General features: G+C 35.1%; 1 protein-coding gene across 1 annotated transcript; it reads right to left on the bottom strand.

The window, feature by feature from the left end:
* Positions 1-495: 495 nt before the first annotated feature.
* On the bottom strand, positions 496-24,079 carry LOC114528986 (fibrillin-1-like). Its single transcript, XM_028550710.1, has 30 exons — positions 23,940-24,079; positions 18,949-19,006; positions 17,844-17,963; positions 17,291-17,407; positions 16,812-16,931; positions 16,136-16,255; positions 15,477-15,590; positions 14,642-14,761; positions 13,874-13,993; positions 12,477-12,590; positions 12,139-12,258; positions 11,343-11,462; positions 10,558-10,671; positions 10,227-10,346; positions 9,799-9,918; positions 9,430-9,549; positions 8,385-8,497; positions 7,959-8,026; positions 7,098-7,270; positions 6,016-6,135; positions 5,537-5,656; positions 5,205-5,324; positions 4,743-4,862; positions 4,357-4,469; positions 4,047-4,114; positions 3,519-3,688; positions 2,563-2,682; positions 2,271-2,405; positions 1,657-1,748; positions 496-1,101 (listed from the first exon to the last, which is right to left on the bottom strand). The coding sequence occupies exons 1-30, from the start codon at positions 23,970-23,972 to the stop codon at positions 973-975; spliced, it is 3,411 nt and encodes a 1,136-aa protein (XP_028406511.1). The 5' UTR covers positions 23,973-24,079; the 3' UTR covers positions 496-972.
* Positions 24,080-24,084: the final 5 nt, after the last annotated feature.

Here is a 24,084-nt window from a genome sequence, read left to right as displayed (position 1 = left end):
TTAATCACGAGTATGATTTTGCCATTCGTTCTATAACTTATTAATTATATGTAATCAACTTGTTTTAAGGAAAAGTACTTAATTAGGACACAATTTAAGCTCATGATTAATCGCACCCCATGATTAATTATGAAATTGCAGTATTTTCCCCTGATTATACAGAAGGTATATAATTAGATATTAAACATTTCGCGTTCGGGGAGTCCATGGACCCATCGTGAACCAATTGGAGCTTTGGAGCAGGCTCTTCCCCCCAATCTTTAGACGTTGAATGAAACAGTCTTAACGCAAACGTGAAGGTTCAAAAATGATCTGCCCACCAGCGGCGAAAGACACGCGAAATAGCCTCTCTCACGATGAACAATATCCCATATTTAGGGTGTTCACACAGTCGAGTTACTTAAACGACTTTAACCATTTATGACAATATACGAAAAGCAAACTTTATTAATCAAAAGAAAATTTACTGAGTGAATTTAGTACTAGTATGTTGTTGTAAAATAATCGCTAGTTACTCCTATAAAGCCAGTTTTCTGCTATATAGGCGAGTTTATTTGCACGACGCGAAACGATATCTGAAATCAGGTGATGTGAGTTGGTTTGCGTTATCTGTTCGCGCGAATAAATTCGCCTGGTGCAAAACGGGCTTAAAATGAAGGCAGATTCATCATCGTCACCACAAGAAAGGCTAATTGCGTCATTTTATTCCGTAGGAAATGACTATTCCCCCCCCCCCGACTCGACTAATAATAAAACAATCAGCAATTTTTCGCTCAGATTCGTGCAACTGAAAGTACCCAGGATAAAATCCGGTTTACAGGACACGTCAAATGGCAAAAATGGGTTTTAATAAAATGTAATGCCCTATAATTATTTAGTAACCTAAAAATCTATCATTTGTATAATAACACTATAAAATCGAAACTTTCTGCCCTAAGAATAATGCAGAATAGAATGTTGACAGAATTAACCTCAGACTTTTCCTATCCCTGCCATATCGTCGTCATGTTTGTACCCGTGGTTTTCGAACTCGTCATTTGTACGTTTCATTCTCTGCAAGGCAATTCCGGAGTCACCGTGATTTATTACGGCCATGTCTCGCTACAATGAAATGCATCAATTTAGTTAAAGCAAAATGCTAGGTAACGAAATAAGTTACAAAAGGTCGGCTAACTACTATACCACGTTTCGCGATTATTTTTTCTCTTTTTGCTCCGCAGGCTTAGTCTTTTGCGCGGACAGTCGCATATTAATTTTACAGTGTATCAATATAGCTCAGTTTTAGTGGAATGTATTCACCGTCTACATAGCTAACGGATAAGACAAAGGGAGGTCATTTGCAAATCCAATTTTTCCTAAGTGTAAATAATACCTTTTCAATTTAAAGTTTGCAATCAACAACAGGAAATATTGCAAATTTTTTTTAATAATTAAGGAGGTGCAGAAAGCAGTTTAGGGCAGCGGGAACCGGCTTTAGGAAAACGGCCATATCGTGGTTATAGCTAGGCCTTAACCTAAAAGTTAACGTCACTAAAATGGTGAATGTATGGATGATAATACAAGTCATTTTCTCTCAAGTTAAGGTGGATGATAACACAAGTCATTTTCTCTCAAGTTAAGGTGGATGATAACACAAGTAATTTTCTCTCGACAAACCTGTTCTATTCGTCGCTGACAAATGACCAGTACAATTACCAATATGACAAATACGATGGGAATAACAACAATCAAAGCAATTATACCAGCACCTGGTAATGACAAATAGAAATCAGAAATTAACAAAATAAAAAGCAATGTTTAAATACATATATTTGTTAAGATGAAATTTCAACAGTTTTTTGCTCAATCTTTATCGTGAGTACGCCGCATTCTTCTAGATTTCAATTCACACTTTGATGACTTAATTCACCGAGAAATTTTCTACTGAAAGGGTCCTGAAGTGGGGGGGGGTTCAATCGCATTTCCCACTACGAATTTTCGAAAATTCCCAGTTCCAGTAAAACTTTTATAAGAAATCCCAGTCTGAGTTGTAAAAATCCCAACCTTTGAAAAGATCAAATCCTATTTCTAGGAACAAAATTCAATTTTCCCAGCGTAAAAATAGGGCAATCCCAGTTCCCATTTCACCCTCTTTAGGACTCTCTTTCTAAAGCCTTTTTTCTGCCGAAATTAAGCTCTTTACGATATATAGACTGGAGATGGTGAAGGTGCTCTCTTTCGTGTTTTATTATTAATGGCACAAAGAAGCGAAAATAATCAACGAAACCTACTCAGGTCATCATCGTCATCGTCATCATCTTCTTTGGGAAGACATGCAGTATTTTGACATGTGCAATTGAATGAGCCAGGTGTGTTTGTACAAGTGGTGTTTTTCTCACAAGGTCCACTGGTGCATTCGTCGATATCTGTATAAAAAAGACGTGCAAACGTTTTACATTTATCGTGCTGTGTCTTGTGAAAGAAGCATGGTTTCCATGCATTCTCTAGAAAAATCCTTTCTGTCAAATTTTTTGAAAACATTCAAATCGAGTAGATGAAATACTACGTTAATGGACAATATACCTGTACAAGTCAAACCATCTCCAGAGAATCCAGAATTACAAACACATGTAAAAGATCCATCAATGTTATTACAAACTGCATTCAGACCACAAGGATCCTCGATTGCACACTCGTCCTTATCTAAAATGTTGCATGGAAATTTATATTTATAGAGCTATTAAAATTATCTTGCCTAGCTTGTTTAGGGTTCCGTCTTTGCTTCGCCAAAGTGCCGGCGTAACGTGTGGGGCGTAGACCTTTCTAGTTTGATTAAATATACCATTAGAATAATAAAAGACTATATCCTGCGCTTAATACCTTTGTAAAAGCTCTCAGTGCGAAAACTCCACACAGGTGTGTGCTATAATTCTGACGCCTGTACTATTTTTTCCCTTTAATACGTTTTCCCGCTACGGTATTGGTGCAGGCTCATCGGATCCACATGGCCGGTGGGGACATCTCAATATCCGTCACCTATGGGTGCAAGCGGGAGCACCATATCTTTTTTTGCTATATAGCAAGTTTTATTGTCACTATAACGCACGCCCCTGTCACTATAACGTACTGATAGTTTTATTGAAATAAAACGTTCTTTTGTACGTATCAAAATCTGCGACCTGTTGTAAGTTTAGGCCCCTTACCGATGTGGTTGGTAAGGCTCAAGGACGGCGGAAGATATTTAAGTTCGGGGAGGGTAATATTCACACAGTATACTCATGTTCGCAGACCGTAAAACAATCAATTTCGATAGGAACTGATAATGCTGAACGTGAATAATTATAAAAACTATAAATATTAGTCCCCCCCTCAACGATCTCTCGCCGTCCTTGGTAAGGTTCGAATGTACCCTATCGACTTCTCCCCCCGCCTTAAGCTTCTTTCGGCGCCTCTGCTTTGCTGTACAATTGTATGAAGAACAAATTTTTATGCGAGGAATCCTAAAACAAACTTTAACTGAAAGACGGATCAAAGAATACCTTCAAGGACAAACAGACGTCCACTTTGAATATATCCAAGAACAAGATCTTTCCCAATGGTACCGTTAGTGATGTTAATTACTCGTGCTAATTCTGTATTGAGCAACTCTGCTGTGACATTTGATGCAGAGTTTAATGTCACTGTGTAGTCTACAATTACTGATCCATTGCTAACGAATGAAAATAATTATTGACTGAAATAGAAGTAGATTTTCATATTTCCTTAAAATTTAATGTATTTTTGTTTATGATCTCGGCAAAACGAGGTTTGTCGGGGGGATATAACCACTTTCTTCCGAATATGACTAATTTTCACGCAGGTGAAAAAGAGATTGGGATCGGCTTTTGTCTTCCGTTAAGGATAAAAAGGCCTTGATTTTTATTATATTCCTTACTTATATTGACAAAAATTATTTGTGAACTGTCTCTCGTTCACCATCACAAATATTTCAATTTATCAAATTGCATGACTCAAAATAGGGTAACTTTTGTGAATTGTGCATGATTACGCAAAATTTATATACTTACGAAATCTTGTTAATAACAACATCAACCACGTATGCACCATAAGCGGTTTTTTTATACAACTCCTTTAGCTGAATAATTATAAAAAGATGAAATGTAATTGTTTAAAAATATAACAAGCTCCTAATCATAAAAATAACTAATCTAACTGTGCTATAGTAGCACAGCGCAGTATTGACTTGTCATTTCCGGGAAATATCTTTTGTACGAAAAGACCGAGGACTGATATTTTTCGATACAGACCGAGCATGTGAAGAGCTGTCATACGATATTGAAGCTAGAAGTAAATTATTGTTTTTTTTAAGATACTTACAGCATTTGTCAAATTATAGCGTAATTCAATGTACTCGGAACTGCTCGTGTTGCTGTAGATATGGCGGTATTGAAGACTTTTAATTGAAAAGCGACCAATGTAAGTTTTCACCACTATAAACATCACAAACATTGGCAGACATTGTTTATTAATACAACTCATTATAATAACTGTAGTTATCAACATATATTATACAGCATGCATATACCAGAGTCCGGAGACCCATCTTCTAACTACAGTTAGTGGCAATCACAATATAATCTTGTAATTTGGAGTTAACCACGAATAAACTACTCATGTCATACAATAATTAAGTAGTGTTTATGTATACCAGCGTGTTAGGATCGCTATAAATATTTGAGTGACTGAGGAAAAGTGAGATTTACCTGCACAAGCGAAGCCATTACCGAAAAATCCAGAATTGCATTCACATTTAAAAGATCCGACTGTATTATTACACATAGCATTTACATCACAAGGATCCTCAATTATACATTCGTCCATGTCTGAAAACAGAGCACGGAGTTAAAATTTGTATTAGTTTTCTTTCATTTAAATTTTCTCTTCTACAGTATCAATTTTTAAACTTATGATTACGATCTCTGCCTGGTATATCACGTGCAAATGTATATAGGGGGAGTAAAAATAATTATTAAACCTGTACTTTGGTGTAAATGCATTTATGATTAATCCCCGAGCCTGTGCGGAGCACCGTGCGAGGGTATACTAATTCCGCCCGGAGATTAGTTTGTTTCATTTATAATTAATCTTTGATTATTATGCATCGATCAACATGGCTATTCTGACGTGAAAATATATCTTAAATTGCTTTAGCTGATAATAACTACCTGTACAATTAAGACCATCACTGGAGAATCCGGAATTGCAAACACATGCAAAAGATCCAACTGTATTGTTACAGACTGCGTTTACATCACAAGGTTTGTCCGTATAACATTCATCGTTGTCTAAATAAATACAATAGTAAATTCATCTTTCTGTTAGGTCATTGTCCATACAGAGTGTGAAAAGACACAAATTTGGACAGAAACATTAGAATGCGCGCATTTTCAGACATTTCCATGATACGTATATATAAGTGTATCTGAATATTTCTAAAAAAGAGATATTTGCGTCGGTATTATAATGTGTTTAAAAAAGCTGTAATGTTAACATATACCTGTACAATTGCGACCATCACCGGAAAATCCAGACTTACAAGCGCATATAAAAGACCCAACTGTATTATTACAAAGAGCGTATTCATCGCACGAATCCTTGACCGCACACTCGTCCTCATCTAAAAACAATAATTTATTGGGTATCAACTATCAAATAACATACGTGGTAGTTAGTCCGTTAAGCCCGTCACACACGAGAGCTATTAGCTGCATGAGCTAAAGACCTTGTCTGGTTGTTAGCTCAGCAAGTTACTCTAGTGTGCCGGTAGTTTTACGTGAGGAATTCGCTTAGAGAGCCAAGTTTCTCACGTGTGCAGATGGTTTTCGGGCTGAGCTAACTGCCTCGCAAGGTCGTTAGCTCAGCTGATAACTCTCGCGTGCAGCGGGCTTTAGCAAGCAAACAGAGATAAATAATATCCCGCAAAGTTCAATTAAGTTTATTTGTCCGTGACGGAAGACGGGTGCATTGTTTGCGTACCTGTGCATGTGAATCCACTGCCAGAATATCCCGAGTTACAACTACATACAAACGATCCATCCGTGTTGTTGCAAACAGCATTGACATCGCAAGGTTTTTCCATCTTGCACTCGTCTTTATCTAAGTGATCAACACTGAAACTGATTATAAATATTTTTAAATAACCTAAACTAAAGGAATATATATTACAAATCAGCTCGCGTGCATGTATTTTTAACCATCAAATGAAAGTAACAAAATACGAAGTTATAAGTGGACAATGTCTGCCATAGGTTATGGCTCTTTAGTACCTGGAGACAAGGGCGGATCCAGACTGATGCGATTCATGCGATTGCATTAGTCAAGTTTCACAAACCTTACTATAATTATATTCGACCATGATCGATTTTTGAGTATTCCGGGATATTCGACCATGGTCGAGTATACTATTTTTCGGAATATTCGACCATGATCAAGTACCTACTTCGGTCATAAACATTCGACCATGGTAGAGTATACGTCATTCTCCTATAATAATTATTCCGAATTTAAGGTAAGGTTGAATGTACCGGAACATGGTATATTCGACCATGATCATTCGAATATACCATACTTCGGTACCTACTTCAGTCATACCATTCGACCATGGTCGAGTATACCATATGGCAAGCAATATATGGTATATTCGAACTTGGTATATATAGTCCAATATATCAGATATAGTATATTCGACTTTAGCATGGTCGAATATACAGAAATATAGACTCCATAGAGATGTTGAAGTATAGTACAAAACATCGCATTGACCATGGTCGAGTATACCATATTTCGGTAAATTGGAATAGTATCTCCATTTTATAGGTAATAATTATAGCGAAACAAATAATTATATATGATCTTTTTTAAAGAGATTGCTTTTATAAAAAATTGAAATTGCTTTTTTTTAATTTGTTTTAGCTACTACAGCAGTTTTCAGAGGAATAAATGTGTTTGTTTTATTTCCTATATATATCTTTATTTTGCTTCTTTTTTATCTAGCTACATTTGCATAATCAAGAAGAAAATTTCTTTTCGAAAAGAAATCAGCAAAAGTCCTGCCATACCTTCGACCACGATCAGACGTCCGTTATTCACTTGCTGAAGAACGAAACCATTTCCAATGGTACCGTTGGCGTCGTTTACTAATCCCTCCAGTTCTGTGTTGAGTGACTGTGCTGTGATGTTTGTAGCGCCGGAGTCAAATATCACTTCATAATCTACCCGAATGGATCCGTTGCTATGTAAAAAGAGATTTAATAAAAGACTAAACAGATATGTTATGCAATATTTTTATTGGGAAGAAGAATCAATTACTCAGTTGTAAACGAGGAAATGGTCTCATTTTCCATGGGGTGCCCACTTGTTAAAAAATTAGGTTTCTTGTTTGTTTAGATGGTACTGAGGGTAAATTAATAAAAAGGTTTTTCTCAAAATACTAAACTACCATAACCATTATAGAACCCCTTTGAGATCTAGGAAAATAAAGTTAAACCCACGTCAACATATCATACTGCGAAAGAGGCTTCTCAGTGATTGGTAACGCTTCGGTGTTTTAAAAATAATTATAGGGTAAGGTGTTTGTGATATTAGAAATCATCAGAGCAAGAAAATGTTACCAAATGAGCCAAAAACAGCCCTATAAATATAGAAAAGTCCACTCACGTGGCATACATCCGAGTCTCAAAGCCGTATCGACGGGAGGATCCTCATGATCGATAAGGCGGAGATTAAGCTAGTGCAATTTAAGTTCTTCAGAATCGGACAGATTTATTCATCCCCCTTCCCGAATAATAATGATATGTTCGTGGCCTATGGCACAATTCCACGTAAATTTGCAGGAAAAGGTGTCACTTTTAGGGAAAAATTGACACTTTTATTTTCGTGCATACCACTCAGAGCGATTAAAACGATACGATGCTACTTACTATATTTGTTTTATAATAACATCAATCAGAAAGCTGCCATACGAAGTATTCTTATACAGTTCTTTAATCTAGACACGAAAAATATTCACGTAAATTTAATCAAGGGGGGGGGGGCGTGAGGAAGCAAGTTGAGTTTACTACTTAGGCTTTTGCTTTAATAAGATGGACGTTTTCACACAAAGCCGCACCCTCGGGAACAATTGAAATCACTAACATTCAGTATTTGGTCACGAAATAAGCTCCATTACATTTTCAAAATGATCATTTCGATGAATTCTCGAAACAAATCATGCATTTTATTCACAATACACTATAAAATCCTTATTTTGGCCTATAATATATCAAAAAACGTAGTTTATATTAAATCATAAAACGTAGTTCATATTCTTCTAACTGAATTATATATTAGTATTTAAGAATACTTACAGCATTTGTAAAATTGTCGCGTAATTCCATGTACTCGTGACTCTGTACGTTGTTGTAGATTGAACGGTATTGAAGGTTTTTGATTGATAAACTACCAACATATGACTTTACCTCTATATAAAATGCCAAAAAGCCACTATAATTATTTCACTCACAGTATTTATCGTAGCTACGTGCTGGTACGCATTTGATAAGGAGTCGAAATATGCCCGATGATCCATGAGATTACCATGCATTTATAATCACACATTGTTTTAGTACTAGTGTAATGAATATTTCAAAAACCAATCTATTTTGTTATTCAATAAAACAAATAATTACTGTTTTCATTAAATTTTATGGTATGAATATTTTAATCATCTTTTCCTTGTTAAATTGAACATTCCATCACATTAAATTATTTTTACCATTAAACTCATAACAATTCTTATTTGAATATTATATAACACCTCATTAATATAATGTCTTTTAATTGGTTGTTTCTTATCACGTGGCATTAAAAAAATTTTCATTTTACTGACAGTGCAATAGAAAACAAATATGGTTTTTTTCCATTGCACGATTGCTTTCAGTAATTTATTAATTATTATTTTCATTATTAATTATCATTAATATTACTTTTAAGTTGATTTTTCTTGATGTCATATAAAACAAGGAACATACCATCTTTCACCTTGTGAAAATGTTCTTACCATTATACTCATAAACATTCATTATTAGCATAATATTCCATTACCAGAACTATAAAACGCCCAACCTTATTACTTTTTGGCTAGAAGAGTATCGGTATTTATGACTGTATAGTATTTACAGTAAGTAGGGCTCTGCAAACCTAGGGTTTACTATACATTCATCAATCTATTATTCTTGTATTTATGATCTTGTATCAATTATTCTTGAATCCAAATAAATCACAATGTAATTTTGTAATTTTGATTTACTTGCGAATAAGCTACTCATGTCATACAATAGTTAAGTAGTGTTTATGTATCCGCGTGTTATGAATCGCTATAAATATTTGAGTAATATAATAAGTGAAATTTACCTGCACAAGACAAGCCATCACCGAAATATCCAGAATTGCATTCACATTTAAAAGATCCGACTGTATTATTACACATAGCATTTACATCACAAGGATCCTCAATTATACATTCGTCCTTGTCTGAAAACAGAGCACGGATGGAAATTCGTATGAATTTTGTTTCATTTAAATTTTCTCTTTTCTCTAAACTTATGATTACGGTTTCTGCCTGGTAGCTATATCACGTGCAAATGTACAGGGTGAGTAAAAACTAAACCTGTATTTTGGTGTAAACTGTTTAATTTATGATTATTTTTTATTACTATGCTTCACCACGTCTATTCTGACGTCAAATTGTTTGAAATTACTTTAGTTTATAATATTTTCTACCTGCACAATTACGACCATCACCGGAGAATCCGGAATTGCAGACACATGCAAAAGATCCAACTGTATTGTTACAAACTGCGTTTACATCACAAGGCTTGTCCGTATAACATTCATCCTTGTCTATTTAGATAAAATTGTTACTTCATTTTTCTGTTGAAGACACTGTAAATACAGCATACAGGTTACAGAGACAAGGACACAAAGACGGGCATAGAACAAGAACATTTGCAAGCATGCTTTTCCAGATTATTTTATGATGAGAATATTGGTGTATCTCTGAAAATGAGAATTTATAAAGTGAAAAAGTCGTTTATAAATACAGAAAAAATGTCCATACTTAGGCTATCATTCTCTAATCAAGATATAATTATTTGGATGAGTTTTATTTTGAATCAAAACAAATAGCTATACATAAATGTAACATATACCTGTACAATTGCGACCGTCACCGGAAAATCCAGACTTACAAGCACATATAAAAGACCCAACAGTATTATTGCAAAGAGCGTATTCATCGCAGTAATCCTTGATCTCACACTCGTCTTTATCTAAAGACAATATTGGGTGCCAAATAGCGTATTTAGTTCTCTAGCAAAAAAAACATAGTTGATAAATATTCTACAAAGTACCAAAAAGTTCATTTGTCTGTGTTTTTAATAACGTTAGTTAATTTTACACTATAAGTATACAAGTAGTCAATATAAGCGCCACATGAACACATGGATTCAATTTCTATTTATATGCGATTTTTGCACATACCATAACATTCTGTTCCATTTCCGCTAAATCCAGAGTTACAAGTGCAATTATAACTCCCGGTTGTATTTGTACATGACGCGTTCAAATGACACGAAGTATTGCATTTGTTGGTTTCTGTGAAAAGGATATATTTAAAAAGAAGCTGGTGTTCACATGTACGCTGAGCTAGGAAATGTTCGGCCGCGAGCGAGGGAAATGTTGCGTTGTTTTTGAAGAATTTTTATCATCACAATTTTGGCCACATGCATTGAGGCGAGAATTTTAAACCTGTCGATCGAACTTACTGTAGGTAATTTGTGTATGTTTAGCCTAGCACCTTTATGTCAGCGATAGAAGAAAGCGGTGCTTAGAATTGCTTTGAAAATTTTTTCTCTTGTCAACGTGCAGCCACAGCCATGCATTGCCGACCTTCGGTGACATATATGAATACTTCGCCGAAATATATGAGAACCAGGCTTGGTGTGACAATGTGTTTTCCCCCAAATACCTTGAGATGCACGCATGTTTCTATAACTGTATGGAAACACTGAGAGTGTTTCAGTCTATTTCTTAATGGGACCTTGACAAGTATTCCCAATCCACAGATGTCCACAAATTACCACATTTCGGTTACGAGGTTTATGACCTAATTTAATCAGTATAATCTTGTATTTTGGTGTTAGCTACGAATAGACTACTCATGTCATACAGTATAGTTAAGTAGTGTTTATGCACCCGCGTTTTAGGAATCGCTATTTGAGTGATATAAGAACTGCCATCCTTATCTGAAGAAAGAAGAGATTTACCTGCACAAAACAAGCCATCACCGAAATATCCAGAATTGCATTCACATTTAAAAGATCCGACTGTATTATTACACATAGCATTTACATCACAAGGATCCTCAATTATACATTCGTCCATGTCTGAAAACAGAGCACGGATGAAAATTACTATTAGTTTTTCTTTCATTTAAATTTTCTCTTCTATTTTAAACTGATGTTTACGATTTCTGCCTGTAATTATATCACGTGCAAATGTACAGGGTGAGTAAAAACTAAACCTTTACTTTGGTGTTTCATTTATGATTAATCTCTGATTATTATGCATCAACATGGCTATTCTGACGCGAAAATATATCTTAAATTGCTTTAGTTGATAATATTTACTTGCACATGCAATTACGACCATCGCCGGAGAATCCGGAATTGCAAACACATGCAAAATATCCAACTGTATTGTTACAAACTGCGTTTACATCACAAGGCTTGTCCGTATAACATTCATGCTTGTCTATTTAGTATATAATAGTTACTTCATTTTTCTGTAGAGACACTGCATGTAAATACAGCAAACAGATTACAGAGACAAGGACACAAAAACGAACAGATAACAGAAACAATTGAAAGCATGCTTTTCTGGATTATTTTATGATGAGAATATCAGTCTATCTGAACATAAGAATTTATAAAGTGAAAAGGTCATTTATATAAATGCAGTAAAAATGACCATACTTAGGATGTCATTTCTGTAATCAAGAGATATTTGGATCAGTATTTTTTTGAATCGAAACAAATAGCTATAAATAAATGTAACATATACCTGTACAATTGTGACCATCACCGGAAAATCCAGACTTACAAGCACATATAAAAGACCCAACTGTATTACTACAAAGAGCGTATTCATCGCACGAATTCTTGATCTCACACTCGTCCTTATCTAAAGACAATATTGGGTGCCAAATAGCGTATTTAGTTCTCTAGCAAAAAAACATAGATTAATAATATTCTACAAAGTACCAAAAAGTTCATTTGTCTGTGTTTTTAATAACGTTAGTTAAGTTTACACTATAAGTATACATGCAAGTAGTCATAAAAAGCGCCACATGAACACATGGATTCAATTTCTGTCTATATATATGCGAGTTTTGAACATACCATAACATTCTGTTTCATTTCCGCTAAATCCAGAGTTACAAGTGCAACTATAACTCCCAGTTGTATTTGTACATGACGCGTTTAAATGACACGAAATATTGCATTTGTTGGTTTCTGTAAAAAGGTTATATTTTTAAAAGATTTTGGTGTTCACATGTACGTAGAGCTAGGAAATGTTCGGCCGTGAGTGAGGGAAATATTGCGTTGTATTTGAAGAATTTTCATTATCCGGCACAATTTTGTGCACATGCATTAAAAAGAGAATTTTAAACCTGTCGATCGAACTTAGGTAATTTGTGTATGTTTAGCCTAGCCTTTTTATGTCAGCAATAGAAGAAAACGGTGCTTAGAATTGCTTTGAACAATATTTCTTAGCAATAACAAATTGTTTCGCGCTCTTTACACACACAAGGATGGCGTCGATGAACAACAGAAACCTGGTGTGTACCGCATTCCATGTGAATGTGGTTTGGTTTACATTGGAGAGACCGGTAGAAATCTCTCAATACGTCTTAAAGAACATAAGACGAACTGCGAGAAAGGTAAACTGGATAAGTCTGCAGTAGCTCACCATGCATGGACTTATGATCATCGCATTAAATGGAACGATGCTACCATTTTAGCAAACGATAAGTTTACTGTCTCTCGTAAAATGAGAGAATCTATTGAAATTTATAAACATCAAACTATCGTCCAAGAGGGAAAGCCACTTAATAGTACGTGGCGTGCTCTTTTCGGTGTCTCTTAGTCAAATACTTGTCTAGGGCGCGCGCATTAATTAGAACTTAATTAAATGAAACCGTTTAATTAATAGCGCGAGCAAACTAATCACGACTAACATGATATTTAAGTGACGCGCAAACGTGTATTCAAGTAATTGCACTGATGAAGGTCCGGGTTAACGGACCGAAAGCTTTGCAGTATTTAATACTTACGTGGTGTACCTACAAGTTATTATAATTTTTCTTTTGTCAACATGCAGCCACAGCCATGCATTGCCGACCTTCGGTGACATAATAAAAAAACTTCGCCGAAATATATGAGAACCATGCAGGCTTGGGGTGACAATGTGTTTTTCTCCAAATGCCTTGAGATGCACGCGTGTTTCGATAACTGTATATGGAAACACTGATAGTGTTTCAGTCTATTTCTTAATGGGACCTTGACAAGTATTCCCAATCCACAGATGTCCACAAATTACCACATTTCGGTTACGATGTTTTATAACCTAATTCAATATAATCTTAATTTTGTAATTTGGTGTTAATTAGCTACGAATAAACTACTCATGTCATACAGTAGTTAAGTAGTGTTTATGTATCCGCGTTTTAGGAATCGCTATAAATATTTGAGTGATATAGAACTGCCGTCCTTATCTGAAGAAAAGAGAGATTTACCTGCACAAGACAAGCCATCACCGAAATATCCAGAATTGCATTCGCATTTAAAAGATCCAACTGTATTATTACACATAGCATTTACATCACAAGGATCCTCAATTATACATTCGTCCATGTCTGAAAACAGAGCACGGATGAAAATTACTATTAGTTTTTCTTTCATTTAATTTTTCTGTTCTATTTTAAACTGATGTTTACGATTTCTGCCTGTAATTATATCACGTGCAAATGTACAGGGTGAGTAAAAGCTAAACCTTTACTTTGGTGTTTCATTTATGATTAATATCTGATTATTATGCATCAACATGGCTATTCTGACGCGAAAATATATCTGAAATTGCTTTAGTTGAAAATGTTTATCTGCACAATTACGACATCGCCGGAAAATCCGATTGCAAACACATGCAAAAGATCCAACTGTATTGTTACAACTGAGTTTACATCACAAGGCTTGTCCGTAAAACACTCGTCTATGTCTATTTAGAAAATTGTTACTTCATTTTGCTGTCGAGACACTGCAAATACAGCAAAAGAGATTACAGAGACATGCATGGAAACAAAAACGAACAGAAAACAGGAACATTTGCAAGCAATGTTTTTACAGGCTGTTTTTTTATTATGAGAATATTAGTGTGAAGTGAAAAAGTCATTTATAAATGCAGTAAAACTGACCATACTTAGGCTATCATTCTCTAATCAAGAGATGATTGGATCAGTTTTATTTTGTATCAAAACAAATAGCTATAAATAAATGTTAATGTATACCTGTACAATTGCGACCATCACCGGAAAATCCAGACTTACAAGCACATATAAAAGAACCAACTGTATTATTACAAAGAGCGTATTCATCGCACGAATCCTTGATCTCACACTCGTCCTTATCTAAAGACAATATTGGGCGCCAAAGAGCGTATTTTTGTTTTCCAGCAAAAAAACATAGATATATAATATATAATAAAATCCCACAAGTTCCAAAAAGTTGATTTGTCTATGTTTTGAATAACTTTAGGTAAGTTTAATTAGAAGAACTTGAGAGTTAAATGAATGTTCAGAAATCTAAATTAATTATCATAAATATAATTTCACGTTTATGAGATTGTGCATTCAGGTTTCGCATGCTAATTTTCCTTATCATGCATGCACCCAGGTTAGGTGCATGGCATTCGAATTATTCACTCAACTCGATCTTTGAAATTGCAGGCAAAATTTGTAAAACGTTATCTTATAAACTAATACTTGTATTCCTTAAAAATTGTATTTCTTGTCTAACTAGAACCAGCAGCACCTCAAACCTGTGGATCTCATGAAATTAAATTAATTATTCTCATCAAACGCGTTGTTTAACAATGATATACCATTATGATATTGCTTTAGTTAAAACTACAATAGATAAACGAGTTCTGAAAAAAAAACCATGTCTTCTTTCAACGGGCTGAGTAGTCACCTTTGAGCCCCTTACATTACAGTATTCTTTGCTTTGAAAAAACACGCTAGTATTTGCTTTTTCGCAGACCAAGCTGCTATTTCGTTGTCAATATTAGCGCCACAAGAACGCTTGGATTCAATTTCTATTTATATATTCGACTTTTGCACATACCATAACATTGTGTTCCATTTCCGCTAAATCCAGAGTTACAAGTGCAATTATAACTCCCGGTTGTATTTGTACATGACGCGTTCAAATGACACGAAATATTGCATTTGTTGGTTTCTGTAAAAAGGATATATTTAAAAAAGAAGCTGGTGTTCACATGTACGCAGAGGTAGGAAATGCTCGGCCGCGAGCGAGGGAAATTTTACGTTGTATTTGAAAATTTTCATTATCACAATTGTGCACGTGCATCGAGACGAGAATTTTAAACCTGTCGATCGTATATAGGTGATTTCTGTATGGCCCCTGGCCCATTCATGCCGGCGATAGCTGTTGTCGGTGATCTGGCACTGAAGTTAACTGTGCCGACATGTTTTCATCCCAATACCTTGAGATGCCTGGAAATAAGCGCTAGCTACCTTAGCTTTCCTGTTTTCTTGCGTCCAATTGGTTTACATTTCTCATGCAGTTGTAAGTTGTTATAGTCTTATTTCTCGTCTCCCAAACTTCGCATGTCTCCTTAACCGTATGAGATTGTTTTCTATTACTTAATGGACCTTGACAAGTTTTCCCAATCCACAGATGTTCACAACTTCAAAATTACCACATTTCGTTTACGACATTTCAACATGTATACTATTGGAATCTGAAAATTCTTCACATACCAGTGCAAAGTATTCCGTCTCCTTCGTATCCATGTTTACAAGTACAGTTGAAACTCCCGTTTGTGTTTCGGCAAATGGCGTCAACATGACAATTATGGTGGATATGGCATTCGTTGATATCTGCCAAATATATAAAGTCGTCAATTTTTGCAGATCTGTCAATTTAATCAACCATTAGTTATCGCTTTACCAGTAAGTTTACCGTCCAGATGCCGGTCGTTTAAAACTCTTAACTATATCTTTTGCGTAGTTTTAAAAACATGGAATGAAAATGATGTATACGAGAAATGATAACGGTAATAAACTGAATGTAAATCAAAATAAAATTTAAAGAAAGTAAAAAACACTGGAACAAGATTATCATGCAGAAAAACACAGATACAATTCAAGTTTCGGTGAAAGAGAAACGATTCATATAATTTATTACCTTTAAAGTGTTTAAACAAGTAGGTTTTATTTATTAAACAAGGTAGATTTTAGTTATTCCGTATGCAATTTAAGGTTGCAGTTTATTCGTATAATCATGAACTTGGTATGTTTTTTGCAAACCCAAATGGAGTGCGTCGACATTCAGTGTGTTCTCGGAGAATAGGGACATAAAAGACAACGATGTAGTTTTTCACAAGGGCCGAGGGACTAGAGACCAGCGTATAAACTTGTATTGTAATGTTTATACCTTCACAGTAAGTTCCATTTCCAGAGTATCCTGCTGAACATACACAGACGTCCTTACCACCAGAATTAGCACACGTTGCATAAATATGGCACTTAACAGTCGGTTCACAAACGATTTGGTCTAGGAATGTCAAATATATTCATTTCACATAATTATGAAATTTTAAACAAAGCAGAATAGTATCTTGAACTCGGTATCTGCTCTCAAAAAATATTTTTCCATCCAGTATAGCGTAGCCAGCCTGCGGTTTTGTCCCGCTATGCTAATATTCCTGGAATCTAAGGAATATACACCCCATTTGCCTATAAACCTTCATTCACATCCCTGCTCTCCGCAGTCACGAGAACAAAGTATAGCATGGAATATACATTATCATACACAGATATCCACAACCTTAAAATTACTACCGATATTTCTGTTTCAAAGTTTATGACCCATTTCAACGTGTAACTAATTAAATCTATGAATTCTTCACATACCACTGCAAAATTTTCCATTTCCGTTGTATCCAAGTTTACATGTACAGTTATAACTTCCGTTCGTGTTTTGACAATCGGCGTCAAAATGGCAAGGGCTGGCATCGCATTCGTTGATATCTACCAAATATATTAATTCGTCAATTTGGAAAATCTGTTAATTATTTAGTTAACCATTAGCACGTATTAACCGTCCAGACGACGCTTGTGTAAAACTCCCAAATACATTCTGCGTAGTTAAGTCGTAATTAAAAACAAAATACAGCCGGCTTCGGAGTATTTAAAAAAATGGATTAAAGTAGCAAAGTCAGGACAAAGATAGTATAGACGTAACGTTAAAAGAAAAAAAATGAGATACCATGAAAGCCAGAAATTTTCAATAAGATTTGTTTATTGTTCTGAATGACTTAAGAAAAAAATATTTAAACTTAATTTGCGGATAAAGTCTTTCTCATTCAAATTTTTCCATTGCTTAGAACTCGATGCATATTGTGCAATTTGATTACTTTTTTGACCACCAAAATGGACCCTCCATATACTCGTCTTTTATACATACCATCACAATGTATCCCATTTCCGCTATAACCCGGGTTGCATGTGCAAACAAGACTCCCAGTTGTGTTTTTACAAGTGGCGTCTTCGTGACAGGTATTGTTGTTGTTGCATTTGCTAGCATCTGAGAAAACACATGTTAAAAAGTATAGCTGTACAGCAGAATGTATGCGCATAGGGAATGCGCCGCTATTGAGAGAATGTAACGGTATATCTGCATGGGTATTGAGAGTAACCTGGAGTAACCTCTCATATGCAGGGCACCTCGATCTTTAGAAAAATATATTTTAAAATATTTTGAATATCAAAGAATGCACATGCGGGGAAATATTTTTCAGAATTTCGCACAATTGGCACAAGAAATATCAGAGTTGCTAATCAGTTTAGAAAATCTTTTTCGCTTCCTTGCAAGTAGCATAAATTTATATGGCCTACATTTTTTGGAGAAACTCGTATATACGAAAAAGGTCTAGTGAAAATCATACAAATCTCATATTTACTGAAGTAAGTAATTATGTTTGATTTTCTCCACTGAGAGAATTATAAAATACGCTTTCGCGTTAAATGTTTTTACCCGTAGGCTATAAGGATAGATGACAAGAGCGAACGTGGTTTAGCCAGGTAACGTGTGCACCTTTATTCAAAGAGCTTGCTTACATGGAGCGAGTTAATATCCTGGCTAGGCGAGGCGAAAACTGCATAATTTATGATGAAAGACTAATGAGGAAATCGGGAATCCTGAATCGAAAAATCATTTTGCGCACCAGTGACCTCAGACAATGGGACTCCCAAATCCTTAGGACCTGATACAGTAAAACTTGGGGAGGTAAAGCGCCCCCTGATATTCTTCGGAGCTAGTGTGAATCAGGCTTTAATGTATGTTTGACTAGTGATAATCCTAGAAATGAATCGCCGTGTAAGAAACGCAAAAAAAGTTCTAGGTTGAGTAGAAAAGCTCATCCGGAAGAAATCAAACTGCGATCATAAGGGTGTTGACACACAATTGCATAGCAATTTATAATAGCCTGCGCATGTACAACTGACAGGATAGATCAGAATGCAGAATTCCGCGTTTGTATAAATTATTACATAAATTAACTAATCTTTACCTGCTTGAACATTGATCCCGTTTGCCATAATGACAAACAACGCGATTAAAATCGGTATCTAAAAACAAAAAAATGTTTTTTCCCTCCCTTTTGGTGCTTTTTTTAACCCTCTTTTCATATATGGTAACTTACCAGAATGATGGAAAGCCCTAGGATAACATCGAAAAGGTTTTTATCTTTTTAACGAACTTGTTATACAACAACTTTTAACTTCGCGGAAAATTTATTTTAATACACGTTTCAAAGCTGTTCGTTGGTTATGACTGGAAATATCCACCTTTTAATATGAACCTAACTATATATTGTGATATAGAACTTACATTAATTTGAATGTTACCAAACTGTGTCTCAATTATAATATATTGTGCCACAAGTAGCTATAAACGTTGCAAAGACGTTGACCGCAGGTGCATCGATAGATAGATACTCGAAATCTAATTAAAATTGCATATGAACACATTTACATGGGATTACATTCATATTACACAACATAATGCATTTCTAATTAGATCTGGAGTATCTGGAGTATTTGCGAATGCCGTATATATATATATATATATATATATATATATATATATATATATATATATTATATATATAATATATATATATTATATATATATATACAGTAGGAGGCAAAAGTTTGAGTCCAGTCGTTGTAGAATTCCAGTATTAAATCCTGGCAGCGTATTGGAGTTAAGACATGCGTGCTAGTGTTTCAGTACTGTAAACTATATTAATTGCACACTGTTTTGGTCCTAATGATCTAAATTATAACAAAATAAAGTTCTCATTCCTTTACACTGCCCAAGATGGGTAGGAAAAAGGGCAAAGTGATGGTGCACAAGGACAAATAGTTCCATTAAGTATTGAAGGATTCTTTCCTCGTAAGTTCGCAGAAGAAGTGAGAATTTAAAAAGGTGGTATGCAACTAACCTTGGAGAGGTTCGAAGAAACTAAATCCTACTCAAGCAAACTTTTAGCTGCTTTGATCATGCTCGGTTTGGCAATATTGAAAGATATAATAGGATCCTAATTAAAGAAAAGTATCATCCAATTCTTCAAGGACATGGAATTTCATCTGGTACAAAGATGATCGCACGTCTAACTACATGATAATCACCCTAAGCACATGCACATCTTCTATGTGCCAGAAATCGTTTAGAAGCAAACTCATTCTGGTGATCTCGTTGTCATGGCTTTCCACCTCATATTCCAGATCTAAAACCTATGGAGCACTTGTAGAACCGTTTTAACCGGAAGAGGGCGAGGCACAGACCCGCCAGCCAGGCTGACTTGAGGCAAGTGGTCAACGAATGCTGGCAAGGTATTGAACGTGTGACATTAAAAAACCTATGGAATCTATGCGAGCAAGAATAAAGGTCATTTCAAGAGCAAAAAAGAGGGAACTAAGCAATGACATGTAAATGCATGTTTGCACATTAAAATACGTAAAAATTAATATCATAACATCTCATAGTTGTTGTACAGCATGTATTTTTCTGTTTACTTGTTTACTTTTTTCTAGTTCACTTATCGGTAAGGTTTTCTGTAGAATATTAATATATGCTGCTGAAACAAAGAAATACAGTCACTGGACTCAAACTTTTGCCTCCTACTGTATATATATATATATATATATATATATATATATATATATATATATATATATATATATATATATATATATATATATATATATATTTATTACTTCCCTAAAATGCCAAGACCGTATTCAGATGATTTGCGCTGGAGAATGGTATATCAACGTATATTTTTTGAAAGAAGTTACGATGAGGTTGCATCTCAGTTATTTGTCTGCCCCAAAACTGTTTACCGAACAGTTAGCACTTTTCTTGCCACGGGTGATGTGAAACCATGCCATCTTGGTCGCCGAAACGAGAGCACAACTTTGTTTCCTCATGAAGAGTACATTATCATGGACTGCCTTCTGCGAACACCTCAAATACAGCTTAGCGAAATAGCAAATTACATTATCAACGCTACTGGCTCTGCTTTTGGTCCACAGACGTTGTGTCGTGCACTCTACAGGCTTGGAATAACACGCAAGAAGGTAAACATGAATATATAATAATATTTTGAGACTCTATAGAATCCGTTTCTAGCCATTATACCTTCAAGAAATGAGGTATAAAACATATACTCTCGAATACAACTTCCATCTTCAACACAATATTTGAAAAAAGAACGGAGAGTATAAGGTTCAATAGCAGTATTTCGAATTTATTATATAGTACCAAATATTCCGTAGCTATTTACTCCGAGCGATGATAAATTTGTAATAACTTTGAGATTCTTTATAATATACAGAAGTTTCATGTTTTCCATGCTAATGTTGGCTATAAATCTCAAACAATAATTATTGCAGCTTAATTTTCAACTTTTTAAAAGCAATTTCTTTTGCAGATACACCGAATTGCCATGCAACGGAACGATGACCTGAGGCAAGAATTCAAAGCAGAAATCAGCGTTTTGCATCCAAACCAACTTGTTTTCCTTGACGAAACAGGAATTGTATGTATAGAAATTATTAGGCTGTACCCTTTTCTAAAACCCTGCTAGACAAGCTGTATATATTCACTTCCTCCTTTTATGTATAGTTGTGTTTTGTTTTTGTTTAAACGAATTGCTCGGCAGTTCGGATATAGCGCTCGTGGAACACCTGCTATTGTTAAGGACTTTAGCTATGCACGATGGGCGCCTCATTATTCGGCAATTTCAGCGATTTCGAGTGACGGGCTTCTCGCTAACGGCTTGCTAAAGAATGCAGATGAGAGATTTGACACTCACTCTTTCATACCGTTTCTTGATGAGCAGCTTTTACCAGCAATGAATGTGTTCAATGGGGAAAACCCGCGATCCGTCCTCGTAACGGGTGAGAATCCAATTAATATACGCGTGCATGTGTATTTCCGCAATGTCTCAAGGGACTTCACAGACTCGTATTATACACAAACTAAGGGGCATGCAGACAACAATTCTTTGAGGTTAGTATGCCAACTATACCCACCCAACTACATCTATAGGTAGTTTATAGATAAGATGAGAAATGCGTGCAAGGTAGATTATGATTTTATGTGCCATTCGTCAATAACATGTTTCTCCTATTTTTACATGCAGATAACCACCCAGTGCATCATGCCCAAGAAGTGATCGATCACATTTATGACTCAGGAGTAATTATCCGTTTTTTACCACCATACAGTCCTGACTTGAACCCAATCGAAGAGGCTTTTGCCAAAGTGAAACACTACTTACGACAGAACGATTTAGTATTGCAATCAGTGCGAGATCCTAGCCGTGATATTTAAAGTTTAAATAACAACAATACCACCATTTGGTTGTAACCTCATTCGCACTGCGAGTTGTTAGATTAAAGTTGTTTCGAGTATAGGGCCTTAATATCAAGTTGAATTATAGCCAACGTTAACATGGAAAACATAAAACTTCTGTATGTTATAAAGAATCTCAAAGTTATTACAAATTTATCATCGCTCGGAGTAAATAGCTACGGAATATTTGGTACTATATAATAAATTCGAAATACTGCTATTGAACCTTATACTCTCCGTTCTTTTTTCAAATATTGTGTTGAAGATGGAAGTTGTATTCGAGAGTATATGTTTTATACCTTATTTCATGAAGGTATAATGGCTAGAAACGGATTCTATAGAGTCTCAAAATATTATTATATATTCATGTTTACCTTCTTGCGTGTTATTCCAAGCCTGTAGAGTGCACGACACAACGTCTGTGGACCAAAAGCAGAGCCAGTAGCGTTGATAATGTAATTTGCTATTTCGCTAAGCTGTATTTGAGGTGTTCGCAGAAGGCAGTCCATGATAATGTACTCTTCATGAGGAAACAAAGTTGTGCTCTCGTTTGGGCGACCAAGATGGCATGGTTTCACATCACCCGTGGCAAGAAAAGTGCTAACTGTTCGGTAAACAGTTTTGGGGCAGACAAATAACTGAGATGCAACCTCATCGTAACTTCTTTCAAAAAATATACGTTGATATACCATTCTCCAGCGCAAATCATCTGAATACGGTCTTGGCATTTTAGGGAAGTAAGCAACGACCACGATAGCCAAACTCGCAATTATCACGCAAAACCTCGCGCGAGTTGATGCATATCTTTAGCGGTCACGTGCGCGATATTTATGTATTTATATATATATGTCTGGACAACCTTTTTGGGAATGACTGTATATATATATATATATATATATATATATATATATATATATATATATATATATATATATATATATATATGTAGCAGGTCAAACTATATATATATATATATATATATATATATATATATATATTATATATATATATATATATATATATATATATATATATATATTTCCTGGACATATTTCATCTACGTAGATTACAAGTTTATGAAGGTCTGTTCACACGATCCAATTTTGTCGGATCCAAATTAGCTACTTGTGATGGATGTTTTATAGTCTGTTGACTTGCTATGTTGCCTATATGGGCAGCAAGTCAACTTAACCAATGCCGTAATGCTATATCAATAACAAACTACAAAAATTGGATCGTGCATTTGAACAGTCTTTCAGATTATTGAACAAATACATTTGTCAGTTGCAACGGCATGCTTTAAGTTTGACCTGCTACATATATAATACTTTAAACGCGGAGGCAAAATATATTATTAATTTCGTGCCGTGCATCGTAGAGTCCAGCAGATTTGCCGACGCAAATGAGATATTTCAGGAAAGGATCGAATTAGTAGCTACCAAAATCTATATGCACAATTCGCCTGCCAAATAAATTTAACATTATTGCATGTTGATGCTCTTCAGACAAAATAATATTTCATTATAACATCCCTAAAAGTGATTTGCATGCAAATATTATAAATATAAGCTTCCTCGCTTGAAGAATCCAAATTAAAATGGCATTGAACAGAGTAAAAATTATCACCTGCCCACTTACGTTTAGCCTGACTGATTGTCTTGAAGAGTACATCGTGAAATATTGTCCAAGTAACCAAAATCCTCCAATCTTAAATAAAATACTATATTACTGTGTCTAACATGCAAACATGCAAAGTTTCACGATAGCGATCTTCGTATTATGT

This window comes from Dendronephthya gigantea, unplaced genomic scaffold (assembly GCF_004324835.1).
Source record: "Dendronephthya gigantea isolate DGI-Jeju-01 unplaced genomic scaffold, DenGig_1.0 000052F, whole genome shotgun sequence".
NCBI classification, from domain to species: Eukaryota; Metazoa; Cnidaria; class Anthozoa; order Malacalcyonacea; family Nephtheidae; genus Dendronephthya; species Dendronephthya gigantea.
This window is presented reverse-complemented; position numbering and strand designations above follow the sequence as displayed.